Source organism: Macadamia integrifolia, unplaced genomic scaffold (genome assembly GCF_013358625.1).
Source record: "Macadamia integrifolia cultivar HAES 741 unplaced genomic scaffold, SCU_Mint_v3 scaffold134, whole genome shotgun sequence".
NCBI lineage: Eukaryota > Viridiplantae > Streptophyta > Magnoliopsida > Proteales > Proteaceae > Macadamia > Macadamia integrifolia.
The window spans coordinates 554,367-580,889 of record NW_024868167.1 but is presented as its reverse complement, the minus strand read 5'-3'; the positions used below and the strand labels follow the sequence as shown (position 1 = coordinate 580,889).

The 26,523-nt window shown below is 38.2% G+C and overlaps 2 protein-coding genes across 2 annotated transcripts; both read left to right on the top strand.

The window, feature by feature from the left end:
- The first annotated feature begins 3,051 nt into the window (after positions 1-3,051).
- On the top strand, positions 3,052-19,566 carry LOC122063496. Its single transcript, XM_042627194.1, has 8 exons — positions 3,052-3,262; positions 3,659-4,450; positions 5,562-5,640; positions 8,007-8,384; positions 8,881-9,267; positions 10,093-10,524; positions 14,585-14,853; positions 18,895-19,566. Exons 2-8 carry the CDS (start codon positions 3,659-3,661, stop codon positions 19,318-19,320), a joined length of 2,763 nt encoding a protein of 920 aa, XP_042483128.1. The 5' UTR covers positions 3,052-3,262; the 3' UTR covers positions 19,321-19,566.
- Positions 7,883-11,053, top strand: LOC122063491 (cytochrome P450 98A2-like). Its single transcript, XM_042627191.1, has 4 exons — positions 7,883-8,384; positions 8,881-9,284; positions 10,077-10,528; positions 10,782-11,053. Exons 1-4 carry the CDS (start codon positions 7,916-7,918, stop codon positions 10,972-10,974), a joined length of 1,518 nt encoding a protein of 505 aa, XP_042483125.1. The 5' UTR covers positions 7,883-7,915; the 3' UTR covers positions 10,975-11,053.
- Positions 19,567-26,523: the final 6,957 nt, after the last annotated feature.

Sequence of the window (26,523 nt, the reverse complement as noted above, 5' to 3'; positions counted from 1 at the left end):
TGGGTTGCAGTCAAGGAGACCATATGGCGAATGATGTGCTCTTGCCACCACAGGTGAGTTTTCATTTGATTGGTTTCGCTTGATAGTGTGAGGGTGACATTTTGGGCTTCATAGCTTTGGAGGTTCTTGTCTTGCCACCACAGGTGATGGAATCTTCAAAGTGGTGTTGTTTTGAGCGTCTCGCCTTACATGTGAAAGATTCCATTATGTGTTGGGCGATCTTGCCACCACAGGTGTGACCCCGATGACGTCGGATCTTTCTCCAGTTTCTGTTTTCCTATAGTTATTAAAAATAATACTGGGATAAATCTGATTAATAGCCCAATTAGTCAGATTTAATTATATTGTTGGGAAGTTTAATATGCCTTCTGTTCTTGTATATTATATATTTTGGTAAATATGTATGATTATATTTGTTAGCTTTGACTTCTCAGCTATTTTCTGTTAAAAAATTTGAATGGTTCCAATTTTAAGGAATGAAATTAATCCTTTAATATTTCTCTGGCTATTATGATAATAAATTTTAATCTTAATTGATGAGCCTCCTAAGCCACTGGTTGTTAATTATGTTCAAGCTAAGGTTCTTTATGAAAATGGGTGGAATCGAATAGGTTTATCTAAAGATTAGTGGGAGTAAGCTCATGAATCATAAATTTCTGTAGAACTATATTATTACAAATTGTTGACTCTATATCTAAACCATTGAGGATGTTATGTGACAATTCCGCTGCGGTTTGTTTCTCTCATAACCGTAAAAGTACTTTAGACCCTAAACACATTGACATTAAGTAATTTTTTGTCAAAGAGAAAGTTCAAGAGTCACAGATTACAATGGAACAGATTGTTACAGAAAATATGATTGCAGATCATCTTACTAAGGCTTGACTCCAAAAGTCTTTCAAGAGTATGTTACTAATATGGGACTTGTTAGTTCTTTTGACGCATTTTATTAGTGGTAGTTTTGCTCAATATGTTAGCATTTGACTTTCAGTTTTAGTTTATACATATGATGCATTATTATTCTTATCAAGAATATATATGCATTTTTATTATGGCCATTTGTTTATGTGTATACACTTATTTATTTGCCTCCTACAAAAAATTGAGGTTATATGTGGTGTATTTACCTTATTCGGTATCTGAGGTTCTAGTCAATACACACACATCCAGTCGCTAGCAAAGCCTCGTTTGATTGAGGTCTAGTCTTAGTGTTGTGGGTCATCCGGACCCAGTCTTAATGAGCTTCTTTGATTGAAGCTTGAGCGTTTGGGAGACGCTTGTAATTAATGAGACCTTTGGTATATGTCTCATAGGGCTCATTTGGTTTTCGAGCCAGGACCAATTTGGAAATAGACATGATGATCACTATAGCATGTTATTTTCATACCACACTTTCATACTGTTCAGCCCAAGTCGGTGATGTTATGAGCACTTTGACGTGTGTGGTCTCATATCGCTTTAGATGTGATGATCAATACGGTTGGGTGTTTGTAATTCTCATTCGGACCAAGGCATTTGGTTTAAGGTGCACTCCATTCGACACTGTTTTGTTTGTGGCCACATTCAGTTTATCTAAACCGGAGAGTCATTTTAAATAAATTTTAAAATCTAAGACTTGTGACATATGCTGCCCAAGTGGGAGATTGTAAGATTCCCTATTAGGTGGGCTAGCATAATCAAAGATTTGTTTCCAAAACCGGTTTAGTGGTGTTGACTAAAGATGGAGTAAGCAGAAAGAATCCAATATTATTGGTAAGTGATCTCTATGGAGATATTGGATTCTATCAGCACACCTTAATGGTATGAAATATTTATTACTATGTGTGGACCTAAGGTATTGTTTCCTTAATGGGGAGGAAACCTTAATTTTATTGCAGGGTTGATCCCTACCCTCACCCCTATATATAGTTATCACTGACCCATTAAGTGATGCTAACGACCAAAAGCTAAAGGGAAAGAGGGTAGACCAGACCAACATTGATCGTGTTGTACAAGGAGCATAAAAGAAGAAATTGAGGAGTACTTATTCTTCAGCCAAGGATTCAGGTATGCCTAAAACTTGTTTTGTAGTATTTGTCGTGCATGCTTATCGATCTTCATGAATCGTTCCGCATTTATTTTCTTTCATATACACTATACACTGTACGTATAGGTATGTTTGGGCATATAAATACCCATGCCGACACACAAAAAAATCCAAAGAATAACTATAATTGATATGGTTATTCTAGCTTTTTTTTTTTTGGGTGAAAGATGTAGTTGTTCTATCCTTATTGTTGAATGAGCTTTTCCGTCAATATCACTATTGTGTAAATAAAGAGTTTGCCTTACCAAAAAAAAATGAAGAGTTTGAGAGTAAGTATTACAATCTCCAAGGTCATTTTAAGGGGGAGGGGTGGGAGGTGGAGTAGATTATCTATTTTTATACCACATATCCTATTTTGAAACCAAGAAATCAAGTAGTTTCTAGAAAAGAAAGGAATTCACAGAAACTCAGTTATAATTAAATTCTTTCATTATCAAAATTTATTTTGATACATACCCTCAATCAATAAGATTAAACAGGGTAGAAAGCTTTTTTCTCTATAGCGAAACAAATATTTTTAATAAAAAAATTGAATCGTTTGAAACTAATTAAGATCTATATTTTAATACAATATTTGTATAAATTTTTGAATTATTATTCTCTGAATCACTTGACCCCTATTTCGACCTAATCAAATTCCAAGTAAAAGAAAGGGAATGTCAATTTATTCTTCTGGAACATCCAGGAACAAGAGGATTCAATCAATTATTGTAAGAGTGAGAAATATCATACAATATTTGACAAAGTTGGACTAGACTAGTGGGACTTGTTGAGTTTGGGGTTGGTTTAAGATTATATAATCTAGGCTTCAGTGGCCCAGGCCAAGGCCTAGACCAAACAATGCTATAAATATGTACTTCTTCATAAACCAACAATACCCCCAGATATTCTACTAACGCCAAGGATCGAGTCAAGGATTGAGTCGATCATAGGACTGTCCTTTGCCCTAATAAGGCACTGATTCGGCAGTTGCAGATAGTTTTCACCCGTGTCATTTGCCCTAAGATGCCTCGACTTCCGGACTTAGCGTGTTATACAAGTTAGGTCTCCTCCTCCTCCTTGCCTATACCTTGCCTATATAAAGAGCAATTTGCATTCTCTCTCTCTACAGTACTCATTTTTTCCAGAATTTTTTTTTCTCTCCTCCATTCTTGAAGCGCTTTCTTCAAACCCAAGGTTAGAAATTCTCTTTACCTCCTGTAGGTCATTTTCTTTTGTTTTGATTTGGGTTGTGGATTTTGATCGCGTATACTGTTTGATTTTCGTTTCCCATTTTATTTGCTAATCTTTTATATGGTTGTATTAGGGTTTCCTACCTTTTTTGGCTACAGCGCTTGTTAATTTTTCGTTGATATATAGGGATTTTATGATTGTGGTGCTTTGGATCTGCTTCTTCTATTGATCATCTGAGCTATTTCCTACCTGTTTTCGTTACTGATCTTGTTACTTTTTCTTGTATTTACGGTTGAGGGTTTCAGGGTTTTAGGGTTTTTGTTTCCTCTTCTCTATAGTCCGGTGTGGTAGTTGGAGAGGTTGAAAAACTTGATTGATAAGACGTCTGTTGCTGTGCAGATGCAGATCTTCTTTAAGACCCTCGAAGGAAAGACCATGACACTGGAGGTGGAAAGCTCAGACACCATCTATAGCGTTAAGGTCAAGATCTATGAGCAGCAGCGTCTGATCTTCGCCGGAAAGCAACTCGAGGATGGCCGAACCCTAGCTGACTACAACGCGCAGAAGGGTGACACCCTTCCACTTGTGGCCGGATCCCTCCACCTTGTGCCCCGTCTCAGGGAAGCCTGGCAGAAGGGATCCGCCCTTGGCCTTGTGCCCCGTCTCAGGGGAGTCTGGCTGACCTGGAGGGGCAAATCCATCACCCCTCTAGCTGTGGAAAGCTCAGACACCATTGGCGACGTCAAGGCCAAGAAGATTCAGGACAAGGTGGATATTGCCCTAGACCAGCAAAGGCTGATTTTTGCTGGAAAGCAGCTCAAGGACGACAAAACGCTAGCTGACTACAACATCCAGAAGGGATCCACCCTTCACCTTGTGCTCCGATTGAGGGGAGGGATGCAGATCCTAGTCAAAACTTTGACTGGGAAAACCATCATTCTTGAGGTGGAGAGCTTAAGCACAATTGGCAACCTCAAGGACATGATCCAGGACAGGGAGGATATTCCCCAAGACCAGCAGAGTCTGATTTTCGGTGGTAAAGTGCTTGAAGATGAGAAAACCTTCGCTGATTATAACATCCAGAGTAATTCGACCATACACCTTGTGCTGCGTCTCAAGGCGGTTGATTACGAGAAGCCAAAGATTCAAGACAAAAGGAGGGCATGGAAAATCCTCCTGCCCTGCAGTGGCTGACTGAGGAACGGAACTCTGTCTCTCTCTTCATTTTGTCCTTGTGTTTGCTCTTGAAGCCAAAGATTCAAGACAAAAGGAGGGCATGGAAAATCCTCCTGCCCTGCAGTGGCTGACTGAGGAACGGAACTCTGTCTCTCTCTTCATTTTGTCCTTGTGTTTGCTCTTCTCTGAGTTTCTTAGCAGGTGAACAGTTAGAGTTCCGAAAAGAAGTATTTGGTCTTTTGAGGGAAGTAGACCTAGGGTTACCTAGGAATTAGTGTCTCTCCGCAATCATGTGTGGGGTGAGGGTAGGGTCTTTACGAAAAAGGGTTTAGGGTTGGGGTGTCTGCCGTCTGGTGAGTGGAGAGTGGTGAGTGGTGACTCTGGTCTCTGTGGTGCTTTATCTGTTTGTCCTAATGTGTCTTTTAGAGTTTCTTAAATGAAGAGGGAGTTTCGTCGTCATCTCTCTCTCTCTCTCTCTCTCTCACACATTAAAATCATCTTAACATTTCAAAAAGTGAAGACTCTCTAGAAGATGGTAAGTACGTGGTCACTTGAGCCTTACCTCATAAAAGCAAACTTGAGTTTGGATCTGCTGCTGAAATCCAATAACTGTCTCATCATTACAAGGTGATGAATGGAAAAAATAAAAGAGATAATTGTTGGATCTTCTCCACGTGAATATAGCGGATTTAAATTTACCTTAGGATTGGGCCCGTTATCTATCTGGGCTTTATAGCCAAACAAAAAAATGAGACCTCTAAGCGTATTTTAATAATAATAATAATAATAATAATAATAATAATAATAATAATAATAATTAGGAGAAAATATTTGTGAAACCAAAGGGAAAAGTTGTTGTAGATCCCAGGCAACAACAAAATTCATTCCACATGCCTTCTTGGGTGAGGTCCGATATTCACGGGCCCACCAAGACATTTCTCTGATTAAAAAAAAAAACGATAGACTTTGTCCTGTAGATAAGTTGATATGAAATTGTTTTGTCCGACTCCGAAAGATCAGGGTAAGGAAGCGGTGGTGTAGAAAATCTCGTCCCTTGGATCACGTGGTAAACCCCACTAAGATATTCATTTGGAATATATCATGTTTTTCTTTCATTCTTTTTCAGCGTTGTCTGGAATCTATTGACGAGATAGCATCTCCTCAGGCTTTGTTGGCCACCTACCATTCCGTCATTTCATCTTCAGGTACTTCCATTGAGTTGACTTTAGAATGACTTTCTGGGATTATAGCTTTTCTTCTTGGTAATTGATATATTTGATTACACATATTCTGAGTGGATGTGAGATCTTGCCATTTGATTTGGGCACATCTGATTCTATAGACCAAAAAACAGGAAAGTTTAGAGAAAAATATGCAAGGAGGCAATAATTAAAAAAAAAAAAAAAAAAAATCCTCCAAGTGAACTGACATTGCCTATAATGTTTTCTTTTGGTCAATTTTCTTTTCTATAAGGTGTTGCTAAAGTGGGTATTTTGTTTATCTTAGATAAAGCTGTTTGATGTATGTATATATTAAAAAATCAATTGACAAAACAAGGACCAAAGACATGGGTAATTTATATATAAAATACAAAAGAGGATCTTTAAATGTCAAGAAAGTTCTCTTATAGGCACTCTTTCAATCTTGAACTTGAACTCAGTTGGGTGCATATTATGATCAAATAAAGCATTGGACATTTGTGGTATATAATCCCTTACAATTACATATAACACATGTAAGAAAAAACTTACCATTAAGGGAAAAAAGTTGTTGAATTTAATATAGTAAAAGACATTTATCTTTTCATGTATCTCGAAAAGTATTGATAAGAGATTGATAAATTATGCATGATTTTCATCCAGACAATTAATTTTGACACTTTGGGAGAACATCTCGGCGATGATGATCAAGAGCTAATTGACTCAAGATGCGATCGGATGGAAAATGCTATAAACTTTCTCCAAATGATATGAAGCCCTCATAATATCCCTATTTATCCATTTTAGGCCATCACCTAAAATTTCTTCTAAATCTGGTGACGTTTGGTTACCCCTTGACGTAAAATGACCATTTACCTATGGTATATTTCTTGATATTTAGACCCCCTGAATTTGTGCAAAACCTTTGAGATGACCTCATTTGGTTGTGTGTAAACATGTGTAAAATTTCGTTCAAATCCGATGTTATTTAGACATCAATTAGTGTGAAGCATCATTTTATGGATTTTCATCGATTTCTATGCCATTTTTATATATATAATATGAGATTTATCATTGTACTGATGGAAGGTTCTCTGTGAATGCTTCACATCAATATGTGGCACGTCAAAATGAAATAAACCGAGTCAACTTGGTTCAACCCAGTTTGACCCTGTCTAACCTGTTTCATCCTGACCTAGCCTAACCCGGTCCTGCTTGGAACCATCCAACCTAACCTGGCCTGGCTATGAACATTCCAAGGCTATGATAAATTGTCATTTTAAGTCTCCAAGTTATCTATTTGATGGGAACTCATAAGGATCAATAAATGTTTTTTTTGGGTAGCGAAATATGGATCAGTCAAGTTACCCGTAATTAATTGATGGGAGAGGGTTACTTAAGAGGAGTGTGGCTCATGTGTCAATGTCGGACCAATGAAAATATGCATGAAAGAGAGATTTTTGCCCTTTGTAAGGGATTAGACGATCATTTCGTCCCCTACTATACTTGGATGTAAGGCCACGTTGTTTTTTAAGATTCTTTTTTCCTTAATTGATAGTCTCAAAGCCCCTCAATAGTTTTAATCATAACTAATCCTATAGTCGCACCAAAATTTTAGTTCTTGTTGGTCTTTGACTTTACAATCACCCTTAATTGAATGTCACTTTGTTTAAGTTGTAATATAATTTCCATCCTTAGTTTCTAGAGTTTTGAAAATTAACACTATTAATAGTTATTAAAATTTAGAATAATGTTTTCTATACAAGAATGCAGCTTATACTAGTACTTCCATGTTTCTATCTCTCTCCTCTCCTCACACTGAAACAACTTGTTTGCTTTCTGAAAGATTTATCTTCAAAGAAAACACTCGTTATTGGGTGTTTCTTTCCGAAGTATACCCAGCTCTTAGACAGGAAAAATCTCCCTTAAATCTAGAAAAAGGAGTGGAACCAAACATAGCCTAAACCTCTGACATTACATTTAGGGGGTTGTGATCCATTATTTTGGGTTGGTCCTAGCTCACCCATTATCAAATTAAATGTGAACATAGTGAGGAAAATTTGTGGGCTTTGAACAATATGGCCCACCAGCACCTCTAGTGCATGATTCCTTTCTGACAAGTCTCAACAAGATATAGACGTAAAATAGTTTAGGGTTCTATTGACAATTGTCAACGAAATAGGAATAGCACCAAAAACTCCAATTTCAAGTCCATCATCTCACCAACTCCCACCCTCTTCTCTCTCCATTTCTACCAAAACCTCCTTCCTCTCCTCCATCCATGGCCCTGATCTCTCTTCTCCCCATAGCCATTATCTTCATCTTCCTCTCTTACAACCTCTATCAACGGCTAAGATTTAAGCTTCCACCAGGCCCACGACCATTACCGGTCGTCGGAAACCTTTATGATATCAAGCCGGTGAGATTCCGGTGTTTCGCAGAGTGGGCAGAGGTTTATGGACCAATCATATCGGTCTACTTTGGTTCAACCTTAAATGTGATAGTCTCAAATTCAGAATTGGCTAAGGAAGTGCTTAAGGAGAAAGATCAACAATTAGCAGATAGGCCCAGAAGTAGATCTGCTGCCAAGTTTAGCAGATGGGCTGATTATGGGTCTCAGTATGTGAAAGTTAGGAAGGTCTGTACTCTTGAGCTTTTCACTCCTAAGAGGCTTGAAGGTCTTAGACCCATTAGAGAAGATGAAGTCACAGCCATTGTTGAATCCATCTTCAAAGACTGTACCAGCCCTGGTATGTTTCTTCTTCTTCTCAACTTTGGAAACTTACACAAAGGAAGATGGAATTTCCATCCTCCCATAATGTAATTAATTCATGCCAGATGTATTTATAAGTTGGAAGAATATTACACTGTGTGACACATGGGAAGAGTGGAAATTTTATCCTACCATAGGTGACAGTAGATGTCCAAAACATGCTAATCTTCCCCATCTTTTGTTGGTCATTTATGACCTTAGTGAACCTCCTAAAGTAGAAAATTGTATCCTACCAGAGGTGACAATGTCTTTGCTTTTGGGCATGTTATGGTTTGCATGTAGTTGAATCTTTTTAAGACTTTTCTCCATTGATTTGGTTCCTTATTTACTTAAGATAAAATCTAAAAAGGATTTAACTTTTTTTCTCTATCTAAAGGAGGGAACTTGGACTTTGTAAAGTTTCAATTTGTAATGTATATTATAATGGGCTTGGGCCTGCCTTGACCTCAATAACCAATTACCCCAAAATGCAGATAACCTTGGGAAGAGTGTGCTTGTCAAGAAGTACTTAAGCATGGTAGCCTTTAACAACATAACAAGGCTTGCTCTTGGAAAGCGTTTTATGAATTCAGAAGGCATTTTAGATAAGCAAGGTTTGGAGTTCAAGGCAGTAGTGGCCAATGGATTGAAGCTTGGAGCATCACTTGCCATGGCAGAACAAGTCCCATGGCTCCGGTGGTTGTTCCCACTAGAAGAGGAGGCTTTTGCTATGCATGGAGCTCGAAGAGATCGACTTACTAGACCCATCATGGAAGAGCACATAGCTGCCCACAATAAGAGCGGCAACGCAAAGCAGCATTTTGTTGATGCACTCCTCACTCTTAAGGAGAAATACGATCTCAGTGAAGACACTATCATCTGTCTTCTATATGGGTGTGTGCAACCACTACCTACCTTTTCATTCTAATCTCAATAGTTAGGGTGTCAAAAAAGCCTGGTCAATCCGAAACAGCTTTGAATCCAAGTAGAGCCTATGCTGAGATTTCAGCCCATAGGTGGGCTAAGGATCGAGAATTTCTGGCCTGAGGTAGGCTTAGGCTTGGCTAAACCCAATAGAGTTGGGCCTGGGCTGAGATATCCCAGCCCGACTAAAAGCTGGGCAGGGTCTTGATTGAGTTAATAGACCTTAGGCTACTTTTGGTTGTCACGGGAATTAAAGGGAAGGGAAGTGAAATTTTCATACTTAAAAAAGAAATATATGTAGTCATTACCCGTGTGACTTTAACATTAACTTCAAATAATTCCATATTTGGTTATAAAATTTTACTTTACGTTGCATCCAAAACCCTTTGCTATAATATGTAAAATAAAAATTACATGTAAAGTATATCATTACTAAATATGGTTAAAAAAATTAAGTAGTCTATATAATCATATGGGGTAATGATTATAAACATTTATTTTTAAAGTATGAAAATTTTACTTCCCTTCCCTTTAAATTCTCATTGCAACCAAACGGAGCCTTAGGAAAAACCGCAGCTCAACCCTGCACATTGACACCTCTACTTGATAGAGTAGTAAAAATCTTCAACCCTTACATAGGGTTACAAACTTACCATATCAACCCAATCCCAAACATCAAAAGTGCCATTGGTCTTACCATGTCACATTGTATGATATTTCTGATTTGACCAAACTTACCCTTACAATTTTTGTATCTTCTATGTAGGACATGATAACTGCAGGCGTGGACACCACTGCAATCACTGTTGAATGGGCTATGGCGGAGCTGATCAAGAACCCAAGGGTCCAAGAGAAGGCCCAAGAGGAGCTGGATCGGGTTGTCGGAATCGAGCGGGTCTTGACAGAGGCCGACTTCTCCAACCTCCCATACCTCCAATGTGTGGCCAAGGAGGCTCTGAGGTTGCATCCTCCAAGTCCACTAATGCTCCCCCACAAAGCCAATTCCCATGTCAAGGTTGGTGGCTATGACATCCCCAAGGGAACCAATATTCATGTTAATGTGTGGGTTGTTGCTCGAGACCCGGCCGTATGGAAGGAACCGTTTAAGTTCCGGCCCGAGCGATTCCTTGAGGAGGATGTTGACATGAAGGATCATGATTTCCGGCTACTACCATTTGGAGGGGGTCGACGGGTCTGTCCCGTGGCACAATTCGGCATCAACCTACTGGGGTTGAAATCGTCTGCAATTCCGATCTCGTACAATTCCGTGCAATACCACCTTTAGGCGGTGACACGTGTATTGATACCAATACAATGGTTCAGATCTGCTACAACTAATAAAACATTAAATCAGTGAAGAGGCATTTAAATCAGATCTGGACCATTGCATTGGAATCAATACACGTGTCACCCCCTGAAGGTGGTATTGCACGGAATTGTACGAGATCGGAATTGCAGACGATTTTTTTCCCAACCTACTGACATCTATGTTGGGTCACTTGTTGCACCATTTCCATTGGGCTCCACCTGATGGGGAAAAGCCAGGGGATATTGACATGTCGGAGAACCCGGGTTTGGTCACCTACAAGAGGATCCCAGTACAAGCTGTCCCTATGCCGAGGTTGCCAACACACTTGTACAAACGTGTGGCTGTGGATATGTGATATGGTAACTTTGGTTTTAAATTTGTATCTCTATAAGGCCTAAGACTATTTTTGTAAGAATTTTGAGTTCTTCAAAAAATTACAACAATGTGTTTAGAGTATTCGAGGAAGAGCACAATTCTAAATAATTTTTTCCATAAGTGATAATGATTTAGATGATTTTGTAACTAAGCTTCCTCGGATAAATGTTGTAAGTCCAATAAAGAGATGAGGCAAGTGTTTCTATTCGAGAGAGGTCCCTGCGCTCACATAGTGGGGTCACAATCTTAGCAGTGGCACAATGGTTATTGCACACCCCTGTATCTATGGCGTAAGGGTCTCATGGACAAAAAACTTTATCCCATATTTTAGGATTTTCATTAATTTTGGTAGGATAAAAAATTATCTCAGTTCATTATAAACTCTCGAGGTGAAAGGATACCATGTTTCTTTTGACTATTTGCATTTGTAATATTTTGAATAATGTTGTCCACTGATTCTGGTGGAATGACAACTCTAATAACATAGTTTATAGGATAAATGAGACTATTTATGCACTAGTAAGAGGGGTGGGGGGGCTTAAGATTTAGAGATTTGAAGTCTTTTAATCTCTCTCTCTCTCTCTTGACTTGGCAATGTAGGAGAATTTTAGGTGATCCAGTTGCACTGTGGATTAAAGTCTTAAAGGAGAAATAGTTTCTCAATTCAAATTTTCTTGAAAGCATACTAAAAAGATTCTCTTGGGCTTGGTATTGCATATTTTTCTTATCCTTCTAATTACCACTTCTAAAGGCACTTCATGTCATCATGGTTTTCTCAGTTGAGATTGCATCATTTTGAACCCATAAGGGCCAATATGGTGAAGATGATTAAAAAAGGGGAGGGATATTGTGCCCTTGCGTCCAGATATATGGGGATGAAATGATCGGTTCACCTTATGAAATAAAAAATAATATTTATATTGATGCTTTTTTGTGTACTTTTATTGACTCTTGTTCATGCGCAAGAGCCACTCCCCCACATAATACATTTCCCCCAAATTGATATAAATGTTGTACTGTGGAAGAAGGGGTAAGACCGAAAGAGGATCCTGGGTTGCTGGGTTGGTGGGTTGGTTGGTTAGTTAGAGGAAGGGATAAATGGATTCTGGCAAGATGGGTAGTAAGGTTCGGGTTGACGGAAAGGAGAGGTTTTTGGGTTTGGTACAACTGTACAAAGCTGGTGAAACAAAATTAAGGTTGACTTGGATGGGGTGGTGGATGAGGGTGGAGAGTGAGCATGACACAACCAGTGCATGGTTACCGGGTGGAGTCAGTGGGGGAGTAAAAGGCATGGGAAACGTTGAGAGCAAAGTTTTATAACTGGGGATCGGTTTCAATTTGGATTTGGGATCAATATTAGTCAGGATTGGATTGATTACCTTTGCTTTTAAAAAAGACTTGATGCTTTTGATCATTTTACCCTTATACCTTATAAATGGATTGGAATCGAATCAATCAAGGATCGTGATTGATCTTAACCAATACTGATATGATTTGGACAATCCTAACCATGATTTTAAAAATTGGATCAAATTGGTCAAGATCGCCTGTGGTGAGATCAATCCTTGATATCAATCTGATCCTTACCACACTGGTAAGATATAAGGGTATAATGATCCAAAAATTATCAGCTCACACTTCATGAGCAGAATTTCATATTTTTTCATAGTCATCTTTTTTGAAGGTTCTATAATAAGTGAAATAGAAAATGAATTACTTTGTTCATATATATAGGTCTGAAACCAAATTAATACTTTCCGTGGTGGAATCCATAAATCATTTTTAAAACAAAACTAGGATGTGATCTTGCTGTACATGTTTCACCAAGTCGGAGGTAGATGAAAGGGAGAGCATATCGAGTTCTAGTATACTTAACTTTGCTGGACAGTTGCAGTGTTCTTTCCATCAGAGATTGACAAGACTTGAAGAAGAAGGCAATGGTTAAATTTAGGGTTTGGGGTATTTGGGTACAAGAAGAACAAAGGGTTAAAATGGTCTTTCAACTTATCATCTTTTAGTTAAAGGGCATTGTTTTTTGAGTTTCAAAACTAGCAACAATCTATAACACTGTCAAATATAGGAGAGGGCATAAATTCTGAAAACATTTTGATCTATACGTAATAAGGTCATAGTACAAGGGAGGGGAAGTAAATTTCCCTATTTTTATTAAGGGGAAAAAAAAAAAAAAAACACTGTAAAGACTTAGAGCTACACATTGGAGGTAAAAGAGGCTGGAGAAGTCTGATTCCATCATCATCTGCTCGATTCGATCAAGCTTCTCTTGGGACTTCTCTTGGACTTCTCTTGGACTCTTGGGTTCTGGATCTGCCATGCATAGCTCATTCAACTGTGGTTACAACTAGGGGTGTCAATTGGTTGATCACAGTCGGCTTTGATTAGGCCTAATCAGTGACCCTCAATTTAATACTCCCTTTGTTCCTGACCGATTATGTAAACAGGCCTTCCTAAGCTGGGCATGGAACGATAAGATTCAGTCAATCGGTTACCCAACTTGAAAATCTTGTGCGTTTCATCATCAATCATCACCATATTCAAGCCAAAACCCACGCATCATTACTGACCCAAATGAAAGGAAAAACAGAAATCTTAGTCGACTTTGTTCACAACATAATTACAAACCTAAATGAAATAAAACAGAAATCACAATTGACCACGCTCACAACACAATTACGGATCCAAATAGAAGAAAAACAGAAATCAATCACTTCTCAGATTCGACACGGAGTTAGAAGAACTTAAACTCAATCAAAACCCATTAATTATTAAACAAAAATTCATTTAGAGAGGGTGAGATAATATACAAGAATCACTATTTTTTTGCCTTGCTATTGCAGTTGATTCCTTAGTGTTGAATGTAGTTTCCCGCTTAGTAAGGTCCTCTAGGTCACAAATAAGAAAAAAAAAAATTTACAATACCACCCCTTGGAGAATGCCACTATTATAAGAACACCCCCTCTATTTCACCAAATTAGACTTGTACACCCTACCGTCAGTCACTGTTAAGGAATATACCTTATATGCTGAGGTTAACTACTATATTTTATTTTAAATATCAAAATGTCCTTACTAAATGTGAAGTACCTAAAATACACATGTAATAAGTCCCATCCCCAAATCAATAGTTACCAAACCCTAACCACCGATGATCGTTCAAAGCACAAGAGATCACGACGGCATCAGAGTCCATCCTGAATATTTTTCACGAATACGAATCCACTACGATCATCAACACTACCATTACATGGCTTCCTCTTGTCGAAGTTGCAAGAGAAGAAAACGTCGTCAGATTTCTTTTGAGTTTTGATCGAATTAAGGAAATGCGATCTTGAGATAGTGTGGATGGCGTCGTTAATCTTGTCATGGAGGTCCCAAATCTTCGATCTCTTGAAGCTCCATTTCCCATTACAAGAGCGGGAAAAGGCCGGAAATAGTAGAGTTGTAGAGTTATGATTAGGGTTAGGGCTCAGTGCTTTCCTCTGATTCCGAAATTGAAGTGCCAGAGGAGGAGGAAAAGGAGGATGAAACGGGAGAGAATCGCAAGACCATTATGAAAATTTTTGAGATTTAAGTTTTTGGGTTGCCACTAACAAAGCTGAAAAGGTCTTCTGTATCTTCCAGATCCACACCGGCACACCTTGGCCGGTGGAGAGAGAAAAGCGTAATATGTAATCGTCCATTCAACGTTGGGAGACCTTTAGTCGATTCTCCAGCTCTTCCATCCCCAGTGGTTAACCTAACCAAAGGGAGAACCCTAGTCGATGCTCCAACTCCTCCATCCCCAGTAGTTAACGGAAATCAACATTTTGAACCAGCTTCTCCCAGATTATCAAAGATTGAGGTTTGTATTTTTCTGATTTCTAATGCTTTCTATCTGAGCATTTCATGAAATTGAACTTTTAGATCTTTCTGTAAATGGTGGTACCTAATTCTGTGGTTTTTTAATTGGGGCGGCAGTCATTGCTGAATGGGGAATCTAACCTCTGTGTTAGTTCTTGCACACTAGTCCCCTTAAAAATTAAACTGCGACTCTCAATTTCATCATCAATATCACCATATTCATCAGTGATGTCGTAATAGATTGTCTGGCCATCAAGTTTCGACGGTGAAGAGACGAAAGAATCACTCTAATTGGGGCTGGGCTTCAAGGTATCACCGTTTGTTCTCGCAATATCATAAATGACAAACTTTACCCTCTTCGCTTGCATCTTCCGCCCAATGGTGACGATGGTGGTGGAGGTGCGGTGGTTTCGCCGGTGGCATCACAATAGCCTCCGAGAATGTTAGATTCCTCTGGGTTGAAACCTATAGAACCGAGCATTGCAGGCCAGCATTAGTGAGTATAGGTTGAGGTGAAGAGGACTTGGGTTAAAACATGAGTTTTAGAGAATAGGATATAACGATCATTTTAACTCCTCATTTAACAGTGACTGACGGTAAGGGGTCTGAGTCTAATTTAGTGAAACAAAGGGGGTCTTTTCCTCTTTAACATGGAGTAGTCCTACATGAATTATAATAGTGGCATTCTTTAAAGGGTGGCGCTGTAAATTTCCCATAAAAAAACTAGCCCGGAGGGGAGGCTCTGATGCCTAAGTTTTTCAATGATATGAGAAGGGAAAGTAAATAAAGCTCTCAGTGTTCATGTATGGTTTACCCTAAATTTCACTAACTACCATTTATATAGTGGTTGGTGACTCTGCCTATTCGAAAGCAAGTCGCTTTCCTTACTTATGTGGATTTGCAAGCTGAAGGTGGACAGATCACTATCTAAGTTGAGATGTTCGATCTCATAACGATTAATCTAATCATGGTTATTCCTAGATCTGGTAATTGTCAACCTGACCATGGTTGGCTTGGAAATGGTTACAGGTGTCGTTATCTCATAATTGAGTTATGGATCTAGATGACATATGGACGATGGAGGCGAATCTTGGGATGAAACATGTGGTCGGTGGAAATGAGCATTCGCTTGAGGAGCTAATGAAGATCCTTAGTCTTTGGTCAGTATAATGTTGATGACCATATTAATTTGTTAGTTGAGTCTGGGATGTCAGTCCCTAGTCTGTATAAGATGATTGTACTTGGGTAGGTTAAGGCTTGGTTGAATGTTGTTGGATGTAGTGCCTAGGTGGTTGAGAGTAGCAGTATCGGCCACGACTATTATAGGTCGGTTGCATAATGGTATATATCACTTAGGTTTATGGTTTCGCCTCCGTGCAATTGAAAATGGGAGTCGCCTCTATGAGCTTGGAAATGGGATGGAGAGGAGTGAAAGAGAGGGACAAAAATCCTCTACGGCCTCTCTACGCTTGACACCTGTACTTCCATTGATCGACTGTAAGGAACACTTAAACCCATTTTTGCTCCCTTCAACCCACCATTTAGGCATCATTTGATAACATTTCAACTATTTCTGTGTCTAGAAACAACAGAAACGACTTTTCACATTTTTGAAAACAAAAACTGATTTTTTGGTGTTTGATAAACCTGTTTCCCTAAATATTTTTTGCAAATATAATGCTACTAAAAAACTCAATAGTATCATCGGATGCGCAAAAGGGAGAGAGGGTTCGGTTGCCTCTTCTTCGATTAAAATAGTTGAGAGATTTATCGGGCACAACGACTTTTTTTTTCCTCTCAAATTCGTTTCTAGAAACGACGAAACAAGTCTGACTTGTTTCATCAAAGTCGTTTCTGGAATTGTAAATAGGATAAATTTTGATTTAAGTTTCTAGAAATGGGTGAAACGGAACAACTTTATCAAACGCCTTTAGGCTGTTTCTCCATTTCTGGGAACAAGAAAGCGCATAAACAGAACGTTGTCAAATGGTGCCTTGGTAGATCCAGTTTTTGACCTATGTGGTTGAGGATTAAAACGAAATTCCAAAATCAAACCTCCTTTGTCCCTCCCTCCATTTTCATCCCTTCTTCCTCCACTCTCCTTCGAAGTCTTCAAGCAACAACGCCTCTTCTTCATCCTCTTTCCTTTTTCATCCCTGGTATTTGATCAACCTTGAGTTGTTCATCCTATCGGCTTCATCGTCTTTGGTCTTCGAGCATCCTCAGAATAGTTCTCCCTCCTCATCCTTGGAACCATGGTCAAAGGAGAACGAAGAAGGCCATTCGAGCAACCTCATCTACGACCGAAGCTCTATAAGAAAGTAACTTAAACCTTCCAATAGGTTTTATTTTTGTTATTATTTTTCTACTTCCTTTTATTGCTGTTCAACTTAGGGTTCAAGGTTGGGTATAATTGGATCTATATTCTTTCTTAACAAAAAAAAAAAACAAATAATCTTATTTTGTTTTATAACAGAAGCTCTTTTGTTAAAGAAGGTCCTTTGAACAACCTCATTTGCAATTGAAGTTCACTGGTTAAAGCTCTGTGGTGAGGCAATTTAACCCAAAGAGGTTTAATTTCTATTACTGTTTTCCTACTTCCTTTATCGATGTAACTTAGGGTTTAGGGTTGTCAACCTCATGTAATAGAATATATATTATTCTTGGTAAGGAATGGATGAACAACCTCCAATATGTGGCTGTGAAAAAGAGAGGATGGTTGCAGATTTCCCATACAAACAAAAATTTAGGGCATCTATTTTACAGATGTCCAGTTAATGGAGGATACCTTAAGGTTTTTATCTGGGTGGATAAAAAATTAGGGAATGAATTTGGGACTATAGACATGAGTGCATACTAATCATATGAAAGTGTTAACAAGAGCACACTGACCCCACACATGGAAGCAATCCTCACTTGCCTTGGTTGACCAAGAGGTCTCCAAGCTATAAATGCATGACCCCTCCCATGTTTTGGAGGACCTTAGATCAATCTCACATAGTTTGACAATCCCATAATAGTTCAAGCTGTTATTATTGACGAGATTTGCTCACTAGAATCTTGTATATGAGTGATTTTATTGTCCTTCGCATCAATTTTGGTTTGCACTTATAATACCTAAGTCTATGCCCTTCCAACCATCAAACACACTCCATGAAAGTTGTATATGGGTAAGTCTACTTTCATTTCTAATTTACCGCAATACATTTCAAGTTTTGGGTGTTGAGTTATTGTACCTCTATTGAGCACAACTCACTATTGTCCCCAGTATAACAGTAGTGAACTATAATCATTTACATGGATTTTCTTGTACATTTTTACAAAACTTTATTTTTTAAAGTTGTAGATTAGCATCTTATCTATCTAAGTTTTTTATATTGTTTTGATATGGAGCATCAGGATCCTCTCCAATGCCCAACCTGCATTAGGTGGGTTGGACGTTGGGCACGTTGGAGAGGATCCTAACACTTGAGGGTGCGTGCTCGTGTCCTCCTAGTGGTCCGATGCAAGTTAGGGTTTTGGGCGTGTTGGAAAGGAGCTTTGAGAAGATTCTAGAAAGCAAGTCTTGCCGACCGGCTTCATCTTATCTCTCTATATAAGACACTTTATTTTTCTCATTCGTTCAAAAAAAATTTCTCTCCTGAATTTGAAGCTCTTTGAAGATATTCAAATCCTCAAATCCTCCAAGGTATGGAGTTCTCTTTCCCTCCTCTAGGCCATTCTATTTGCAGTCACTTATTCGCTAATTTTTTTATGGTTGTATTGGAGTTTCCTTCCTGTTTTGGCTACCAATCTTGTTACTTTTTTGTGGATTGGGATTTTATGATTGTGGTTCTTTGCATCTTCTTCTTCTTCTTCTATCGTAATTGTGATTCTTTTGAGCTTGTCCTTCATTATTCCTGTTTTGATTCGTGTATATGTGATTTAGGGTTTACGGTTTAGGGTTTTTATCCCCTCTCCAACAGGTTGAAATATGTTATTGATAGATTTTTATCCTCGACTTTCGGATATTTGACTATTCCTTGGTTTGTTTCTTGACAAGGTGGGTATTGCCCCAGACCAGCAAAGGCTGATTTATGCTGGAAAGCAGCTCAAGGACGACCGAACCCTAGCTGACTACAACATCCAGAAGGGATCCACCCTTCACCTTGTGCTCCGATTGAGGGGAGGGATGCAGATCCTAGTCGAAACTTTGGCTGGGAAAACCATCACTCTTGAGGTGGAGAGCTTAAGCACAATTGGCAAACTCAAGGACATGATCCAGGACATGAAGGGTATTCCCCAAGACCAGCAGATTCTGATTTTCTGTGGTAAACAGCTTGAAGATGGCAGAACCCTTGCTGATTATAAAATCCAGAGTAATTCGACCCTACACCTTGTGCTGCGTCTGAAGGCGGTTGACTACGAGAAGTCAAAGATTCAAGACAAAAGGAGGACATGGAAAATCCTCCTGCCCTGCAGTGGCTGACTGAGGAACGGAACTCTCTCTCTCTAAGCTCCCTTATATGTTTTGCTGTTTTTGAGTCGTGTCTTAGCAAGTCTTGTAAGGGATGATGAGTCTCTCATGTGGCGTTCCCTCCTCCTTTCTCTCCTCTCAAGTGTGGGGTTGTCCTGATGCAATGCGTCTCCATTGGTGTCCTTATTTTTGTTCTTTTGAGATTGTCCGGATGCTATTTTATTTTTGAGTATTTGCTCTTTTTTTATTATTGAATTTGTTGGCAAATGAAAGGAAGTTTCTTGGTCTTCTCTCTCCTTTTCTTCGATTTTTTTTTTTCTCTCAATAGAGCCATGAGATTTGCCATATGCGTGCCATGTGTTAAAACCATAAGAATTGTGGAATGGTGAAAGTCTTCCATCCACGTGGAGGAATTGGATTGTTCAATCAAAGATGATCCCGCTATTAAAATTATATATGTGATCAGTTAAGCCTCACCTCGTAAAAGCCTATTTATTGGGAGCATCCCTTCGGTCAACAAATTATTTCTCTAATACAAACGTGTTTAAAACGGTAATGGTAATAAAAAGATTTTGTTTCGTGGTGTTTTTTTCTTTTTTTTCAATGCTTTTGTTTCATAGTGTGCTTTTCATGAATTCAATCATTTGTTTTACCCATTACTTATATTTGATGGTTACACAAAAAGCCAACGGAGTTGGCAGTCTAATTAAGGAAGCACTTGTTCCATTATTGTTCAGGAATCATGATGATTAGTTGTGAGTTGGAGTCGGCATAGTTCACTATTATTCGTTAGTTTGGTGTGAGAACCCTAGTATTGTTCTTAGAATTATAATCAAATATTAATCGGGCATGGCCCAAATTAGATTTGATTCACTTAAATAGCCATATTTTGTTTGGTTCTGTTTCTATCTATGTAAATTGAAAATGTTACTCTTTATTTCAACATAAAATATAGAATTTTTTTTTATTTAAAATATCATTTATACAAAATTATGTATAATGAAAAACAAACAAGGATTCATTTTTTTGAAGGAAAAAGAAAAAGATGGTCACATCGCTAGTGACATGTGCCTTCTAACACATTCTTTCTCCTCATCTGATATTTTTCTTTTCTTGATGTATTACTTTCCAATGTATGAATAATGTGATGCCTCTTCCCGTGCATCCATTTGCTTTGTGTGAAAGATTTCATTCCATGTGAGCAGTGTGGCGATTCCCTATCCTTTTTTTTTTTGAATATACAATTTGGTTTGGACTTGTACAGCTTTAGTGTTAAAGAGTAGATATTTAACATCATAACCTTCTATAACTCAAAGCTTTGTGTGTTACTTTTGGGAGAATGAAAATAAGAGATGAGGAATTAAAAAATAAAGGAAAAATTACTTGAAAACCCCCTATACTGTTGCAAGATTGCTTAACATTCCAAAAATTTGAAAAGTTTTCTTGAACCAACCTTACATTTAAGATTTATTACATCTAGCTAGCCTTTGCCCATTAGTCATTTACCGTCCGCTCAGTGAAGACATCATGGGTGGAAAAAATATCGGTAATTTACAACGCCACCTCCTAGAGAATGCCAGTTTTATAGGAATATACCCCCTCTCTTTCACCAAATTAGACTCGGACCCCCTGCCGTCAATCAATGTTTCAGAATATACCAAGAATGTTGACGTCGGCAGTTCATTTTTTTTCTAAATACCATTTTGCCCCTTAAAAATACAGGAGTACCGAAATTACCCTCATTAGTTTTAGTCCCCAAATCGATTAAACAACCAAACCTAACTCACTCTCACTTCGATGCTTTTGTGGCTGCAACCCTTTCCGGCGAGGCTACAACCCCCTTCCGGCAACAGCGTCTACGGCAACTATGAACTCCCTCCAGCTATTACAGTTATGCTATTTTGCTTCTCATTTAACCCCTTTCTTGATCATCCCCATTTGCAAAATGTAACATTCCGAATCCCAAATCGAGAAGATTGAACCAGATGCGAAATCATAATCCATATCTTCATTTTCGAATCCGGAGTTGCTTTTCAATACACAAAGAAAAGAAAAGTCAAGAAACGGAAAAGGAAAAGGAAAACTCTTAACTGACCGTTAATGGAGGACATATACCGATGTTGAAGAGGACCTGCACCCATAAAGAAGGGTTCGTTCCTCGAAGATCTTTTGATTCTTGTATTTAGTTGATAATGTGTCTCACACCGATCACTTAATATTCAAGGACCTAATTAAATTACATTTTTGGGAGTTTTTAGGTATGTAACTTTTCATCCCACAGCAAACGCAACGTCCAGCTTTGGGTTAGAGAGGAGTGCTTTTCCACTGTGGCTTGACTGTGTTCAGTTTAGGGGTTTGGTTTACGATAGGGAATAGAGGGTAGCAATGTCTTTTTCGATGACGAGGGAACACGCGAGAGCAAGAGGAGCTGCCAATACTGGCTATGATCTTGCGCGAAGGATAGTAAACCTCCCACGGAGCATTATGGGGTGTTTCTCTAGGGCCATTGAATATGGTATAAGTATGATGGGAGGGGCTCTGTAGCACCATCACCCGAACCAGCAAGTAGTAGGAGAGATGAAAACAAACAAAAATATAACAAACCTTCTCCCCGGTGACCTAAGATAGCAGAGATGGTAAGTGCACTATTTGCTGGCGATGGAAGGAGCACAACTTGCTGGCGACAGAACTGTCAACTCGGCTGAATCTCGCCAAAATCACAGATCGCAGTTAGGGAGAGGAGGAACGGAGGAGGGGAAAGTGATAAAAGAGGTAAGGGTGAATAGAGGGGTATTTTTGGTATAATAGGATAAGGGTGTTTTACTCATAAGGGTTAAAGTGTCATTTTATAGCATCACTTAACACTAATTAAAGGCAGGGAGTCCGAGTCTAATTTGGTGAAAGAGAGGGGATATCCCTATAATACTGGCATTCTCCAGGGGGTGACGTTGTAAATTACCCAAAAAATATTAAATGTCTTCTCTACCCTTTAAGGGTAGTGAATAGACACTTATATACCCACGAACCAAAACAAGGGACTATACCTTCCCTTTCATCTATTGTTGAGGTTGGCTTTAACCTCTAAACACGACTTCAACCTCTAAACACCAAACCAAAAATGGAAGGATATGGAAATAACTCCTTCCACTTTGATTGATTCTGCCCAAGATTTCAAATGAAGCATTCCACATCATACTCAATCAATTCCATCAAGAACCAATTGCAGACATCAACTGAACATAAAGTATTAAATCCGTGAAATCAGATCTGGCTGCTCGTGGTGGGTTATTGCTTGTGGGATTTGTTAATGTATGAGAAGGAAGGAGAGAGGCTGAAGAAGGTTTTGGGAGAAAGGATAGAGCTTCTTGTTTTTCTTATAGAATCCAAATCAACACTAACTTGTAAAACCTTAGAACTGAATGTGCCATAATTTTCTATACAAAGTAGTGAAGGAATTGAGATGGAAGATGGGTGAAAGGGAAATCCCTTCATCCACTACTAAAGGGTAAGTTGGTTATTTTCCTACAAAAAAAATTAGTGATTCTGATTTCTTAAGTATTAGTTTTATTATTTATAAGGGGAAAATGGTATTTTCATTCAACCAATAATAAAAGTTTAACATGACCAGGTAGAATGCTTCAAGTAATATTTTCAAATTTTTAGATATCTTAAGTAATCTGACCATAATCTAAGGGGTGTCCTAGTATTTTTCCATAAATAAACATTTAATTGGGTCAAGCGATGAAAATGAAAGGATAAAAGTGCGGAATAAAGAAAAAAAAAAAAAGGATCGTATATTAGGTTACGGCAAGGAGGGTTGGGTATTTGATTCCATTAATTTATACCTTTAATGGCCACTACCAGACAACTAAAGAGTCTACAAGGGAAGACCTTTGGGTGTATAGTTTAGACCTTAAGTCCACACCGTTGGATTGGTTGAAAAGTTAATTTTTACAGTCCTATTTAATTTTAGAGGAGAATTTATTATCACTCCCCAACACTTGATCCATATTTACTAAAACTCCCCTACATTTTACTTTTTTTTTAATACTCCCTTGCTTTTAGGCTTTTACATCTCTCTCTCCTGCTATTTTTAAATACCAAGATTATCCCTTCTTTTCACTTGTAACCTTTAAATTGATTGGTTCGAATTGATTGGGAATAAAAATCAAAACTTTACATGGGTCCCGTTCCTCCAATAAAGGGTGGCAAGTTCCCATAAATTTAAATATCTTTTTCACTGTGGAAGGATTAAGTGATCCATATCGATATTGGTTGAAAATGATACAGATCCAATATTTTTATCAAAATTTTTTTTAAATTTTGTTAATCCAAAAACCATGTGTCACAATGCTAACGGAGAATGTAATATTAAATTCGATACCGATTCGAATTGGTATCGGTTGCCAATATCCATAAAAGAAATAGATTACTAAACTCGTGATGATGGATGAGACAAAAGAAAAAAAAAATAAACAAACAATAACCTTGATGATGGATAAGACAAAAATAACTAATAAATAAATAATATCTTTAAGTGACTCAATACTAATAATGCCTTTAAAAAAAATTCACAATAGATAAAATAGAAAATAATGATATGGGAGTGAAGGAGGAGTTTGAGTTTCAGCAAAAAAAGTAACATTTAAATCAAGTAATAATAGAAGGACAAATCCGGTTGACTGTTTTCTTAGATTAGTAAAAGCATATTTTGAACAAAAAAATATGAAAAAAGTTTAATAGGTTATAAGTGAAAAGGAGGGGTAATCTGGGTATTTAAAAAGAGAAGAGGAAAAAGTGATGTAAAATTCCAAAAGCAGAGGAGTATCAAAACGAAAATAAAAGGTAGAGGAATTTTAGTAAATATAGGCCATGTGTAGGGACTGATAGAAAATTCCCCAATTTTAAAATACCTTGAAGGTTATTACTGAAAAGAGAAAAGAGTATATCGATTCATCGAAGCCGTAGGTGACTACATTGGGTACGCAGGTCGCATGAGGAGGTCTGTAGGAGGGTTCATAAGTGGGCGAGTCCAAATATAGGGGGTGCTGTTGACTGTACCCCAGGTTGTATGGTCCTCTCTCTACACAATTTTTTTTATGGAAAAAGAGAAAGCATGACTTCAAAGAAGAGAAAGTATATCTATGTCCATGTCAGTTAGAGAATCGGAGAGTGTGTAGTCAACGAAATCAAAGCTAAATGTTCAATAAAAAGAACCACGTGCTTGCTAGGCATGAGCTGGAACATATAGAGGAGGAACAAAATAAACATTTAAAAAAATAGGAATCACACTCAAAGGTAGATTATCCAAGGACTGAGTCATCATAAGTTGAAGAATTGAAATCAGGGGTAGCAAAGTATCTTTAGATTCTCTATTATACATGTGGATGGGATTGAATCTCAGTCCTTGTATCTACTCTCTCCTCCTAAAACACCGATAGATGTATCATTTCAAAGAGAGGAGAGAGAAAGATTGTCACATCTTGCTCGCACAAAGTCGAACCGATGATCGAGTTAACACCGGTTAACTCACAAACCTGTTAGGATCAACAATGCAGTAACTGCGATACATCATACATCTACTAATATAAGATAAGACTTGTATTTTCAGCAGAAGACCTGTTCATAATAATACATGTAATTGTTTCCCAAATACTTGATACCCAAATTGAGTTATAAAAGTTACATACATTTGGGCCCGAAAGCATAATATATATATATATATATATATAAATACAACAATTTAAGCATCAAGTAACAAAAAGGGAGTACATAAAAAAGAATCATTCAGGAGTCATAGCTGTCATGCAACACAATCCTCGCACGTACAATTGGTACCGTGCTCGAACTCATCAGGGACCCACCAGTCCTCAAATGGAAACTCCACAGTGGGGCCCCGCTCCTAATCATCAGGTGGGTAACCTGCAAAATCACTTAAAAAGAATTGTGCACGTGGGATGAGATCACTAGCCTAGTAAGTGGAAAGGAAGACTACACAAAAAAATCACACCAACAGTCACAACACAAATACGCTTATATGCAATTCATTTTAACCCTATTAACCTAACAACATTACTAGGTCATAAGTTATGTGCTACTCACAATCACAGTGTGCGTTTGCCCTGGGTACGAGCCGCGAATCCCATCCCACGATACACCCATAGGGTTATTGGAGAAAGCCCACCGTTGGTACTGAAATTTAAAATGCAAGTCGACTCCCGAGAAATTTAAATGATAGAAAGTAAATAGGTGACTCCACCCAAAATAAAAGCAGTATGATCGACTCTCTGAATATACCATCGGGGTTACCGACTGTCCTAGTGATCAGTCGTATGTACTACTAACCACTGCAGGAGTTTGACAGCCGCAACCCGATACTTCCCCCAATGATCCCCCAACACATAAACCCTTATTGGGAAGGGTCATAGCACAAGAGTAAATCACATCCTAGCCACATGCCTTTATAAGAGTATAGTACGATTACACAATGGTACCGCATCCCATACACAAGCCACCATGCATTCGTTTTCATGCCAACTACGGCATCAAAAATCTAGTATGCATATCATGTCCAAATGAGATTTCTTCATCACATACATCAAGACATAATGGATATTTAATCATAATACAACACATGGCATATTATGTAAATGCACATTCAATGCGTGATATGGCATATGTGATGTCTAATATACACACAAGTGATATGATGACATGACTAGACTAACATATGTTTAAATGATGCCTAACATTCTAATATTAAATCAGAGTCCACTCCCCACTTTGTATATGTACATGGTGCTTGAATCCGGTATGAAAATGATCTGATGTGTGGGTACACGTACATTGAGTGTAACTTATCATAAACATAATGGTTTATCATTTCACTATTTTGGAGTCAAAATCATCATGTTTGAACATTAAAACTAGGTTTAGAATCATAAATGGGGGTTACCCATCAAATTTGGATCAATTTTGAAAATTCTAGAAAAACAGGTGGGCTAGAGCCAAAGACCGATGGGCTATGTAGCCCACCGATTACTTCAGAGCCTAAAACTGAGTTCTGGGAACTCATGTGGGCTAAAACCAAAAGACAGGTGGGGTAAAAATACCCCACAGTCTTTAAAAGAAAAATTTTCCAACATCATTCTCGACTTTCCTTTGGCTTAGGGAACTTGTTTAGGGATGATTCGGTGATTCAAGTCACTTATCTAA

What these genes read in the sequence shown, in the direction of transcription:
- LOC122063496 (XM_042627194.1), top strand. Translation starts at nt 3,659, where the DNA reads ATGCAGATCTTCTTTAAGACCCTCGAAGGAAAGACCATGACACTGGAG. An exon ending in TCCTCCTGCCCTGCAGTGGC is followed by an intron (nt 4,451 to 5,561) that starts TGACTGAGGAAC and finishes ATTCTTTTTCAG; the next exon opens with CGTTGTCTGGAATCTATTGA. An exon ending in CCAGATTATCAAAGATTGAG is followed by an intron (nt 14,854 to 18,894) that starts GTTTGTATTTTT and finishes TTTCTTGACAAG; the next exon opens with GTGGGTATTGCCCCAGACCA.
- LOC122063491 (XM_042627191.1), top strand. Translation starts at nt 7,916, where the DNA reads ATGGCCCTGATCTCTCTTCTCCCCATAGCCATTATCTTCATCTTCCTC. An exon ending in TCTGTCTTCTATATGGGTGT is followed by an intron (nt 9,285 to 10,076) that starts GTGCAACCACTA and finishes TCTTCTATGTAG; the next exon opens with GACATGATAACTGCAGGCGT. An exon ending in CCCGTGGCACAATTCGGCAT is followed by an intron (nt 10,529 to 10,781) that starts CAACCTACTGGG and finishes CGATTTTTTTCC; the next exon opens with CAACCTACTGACATCTATGT.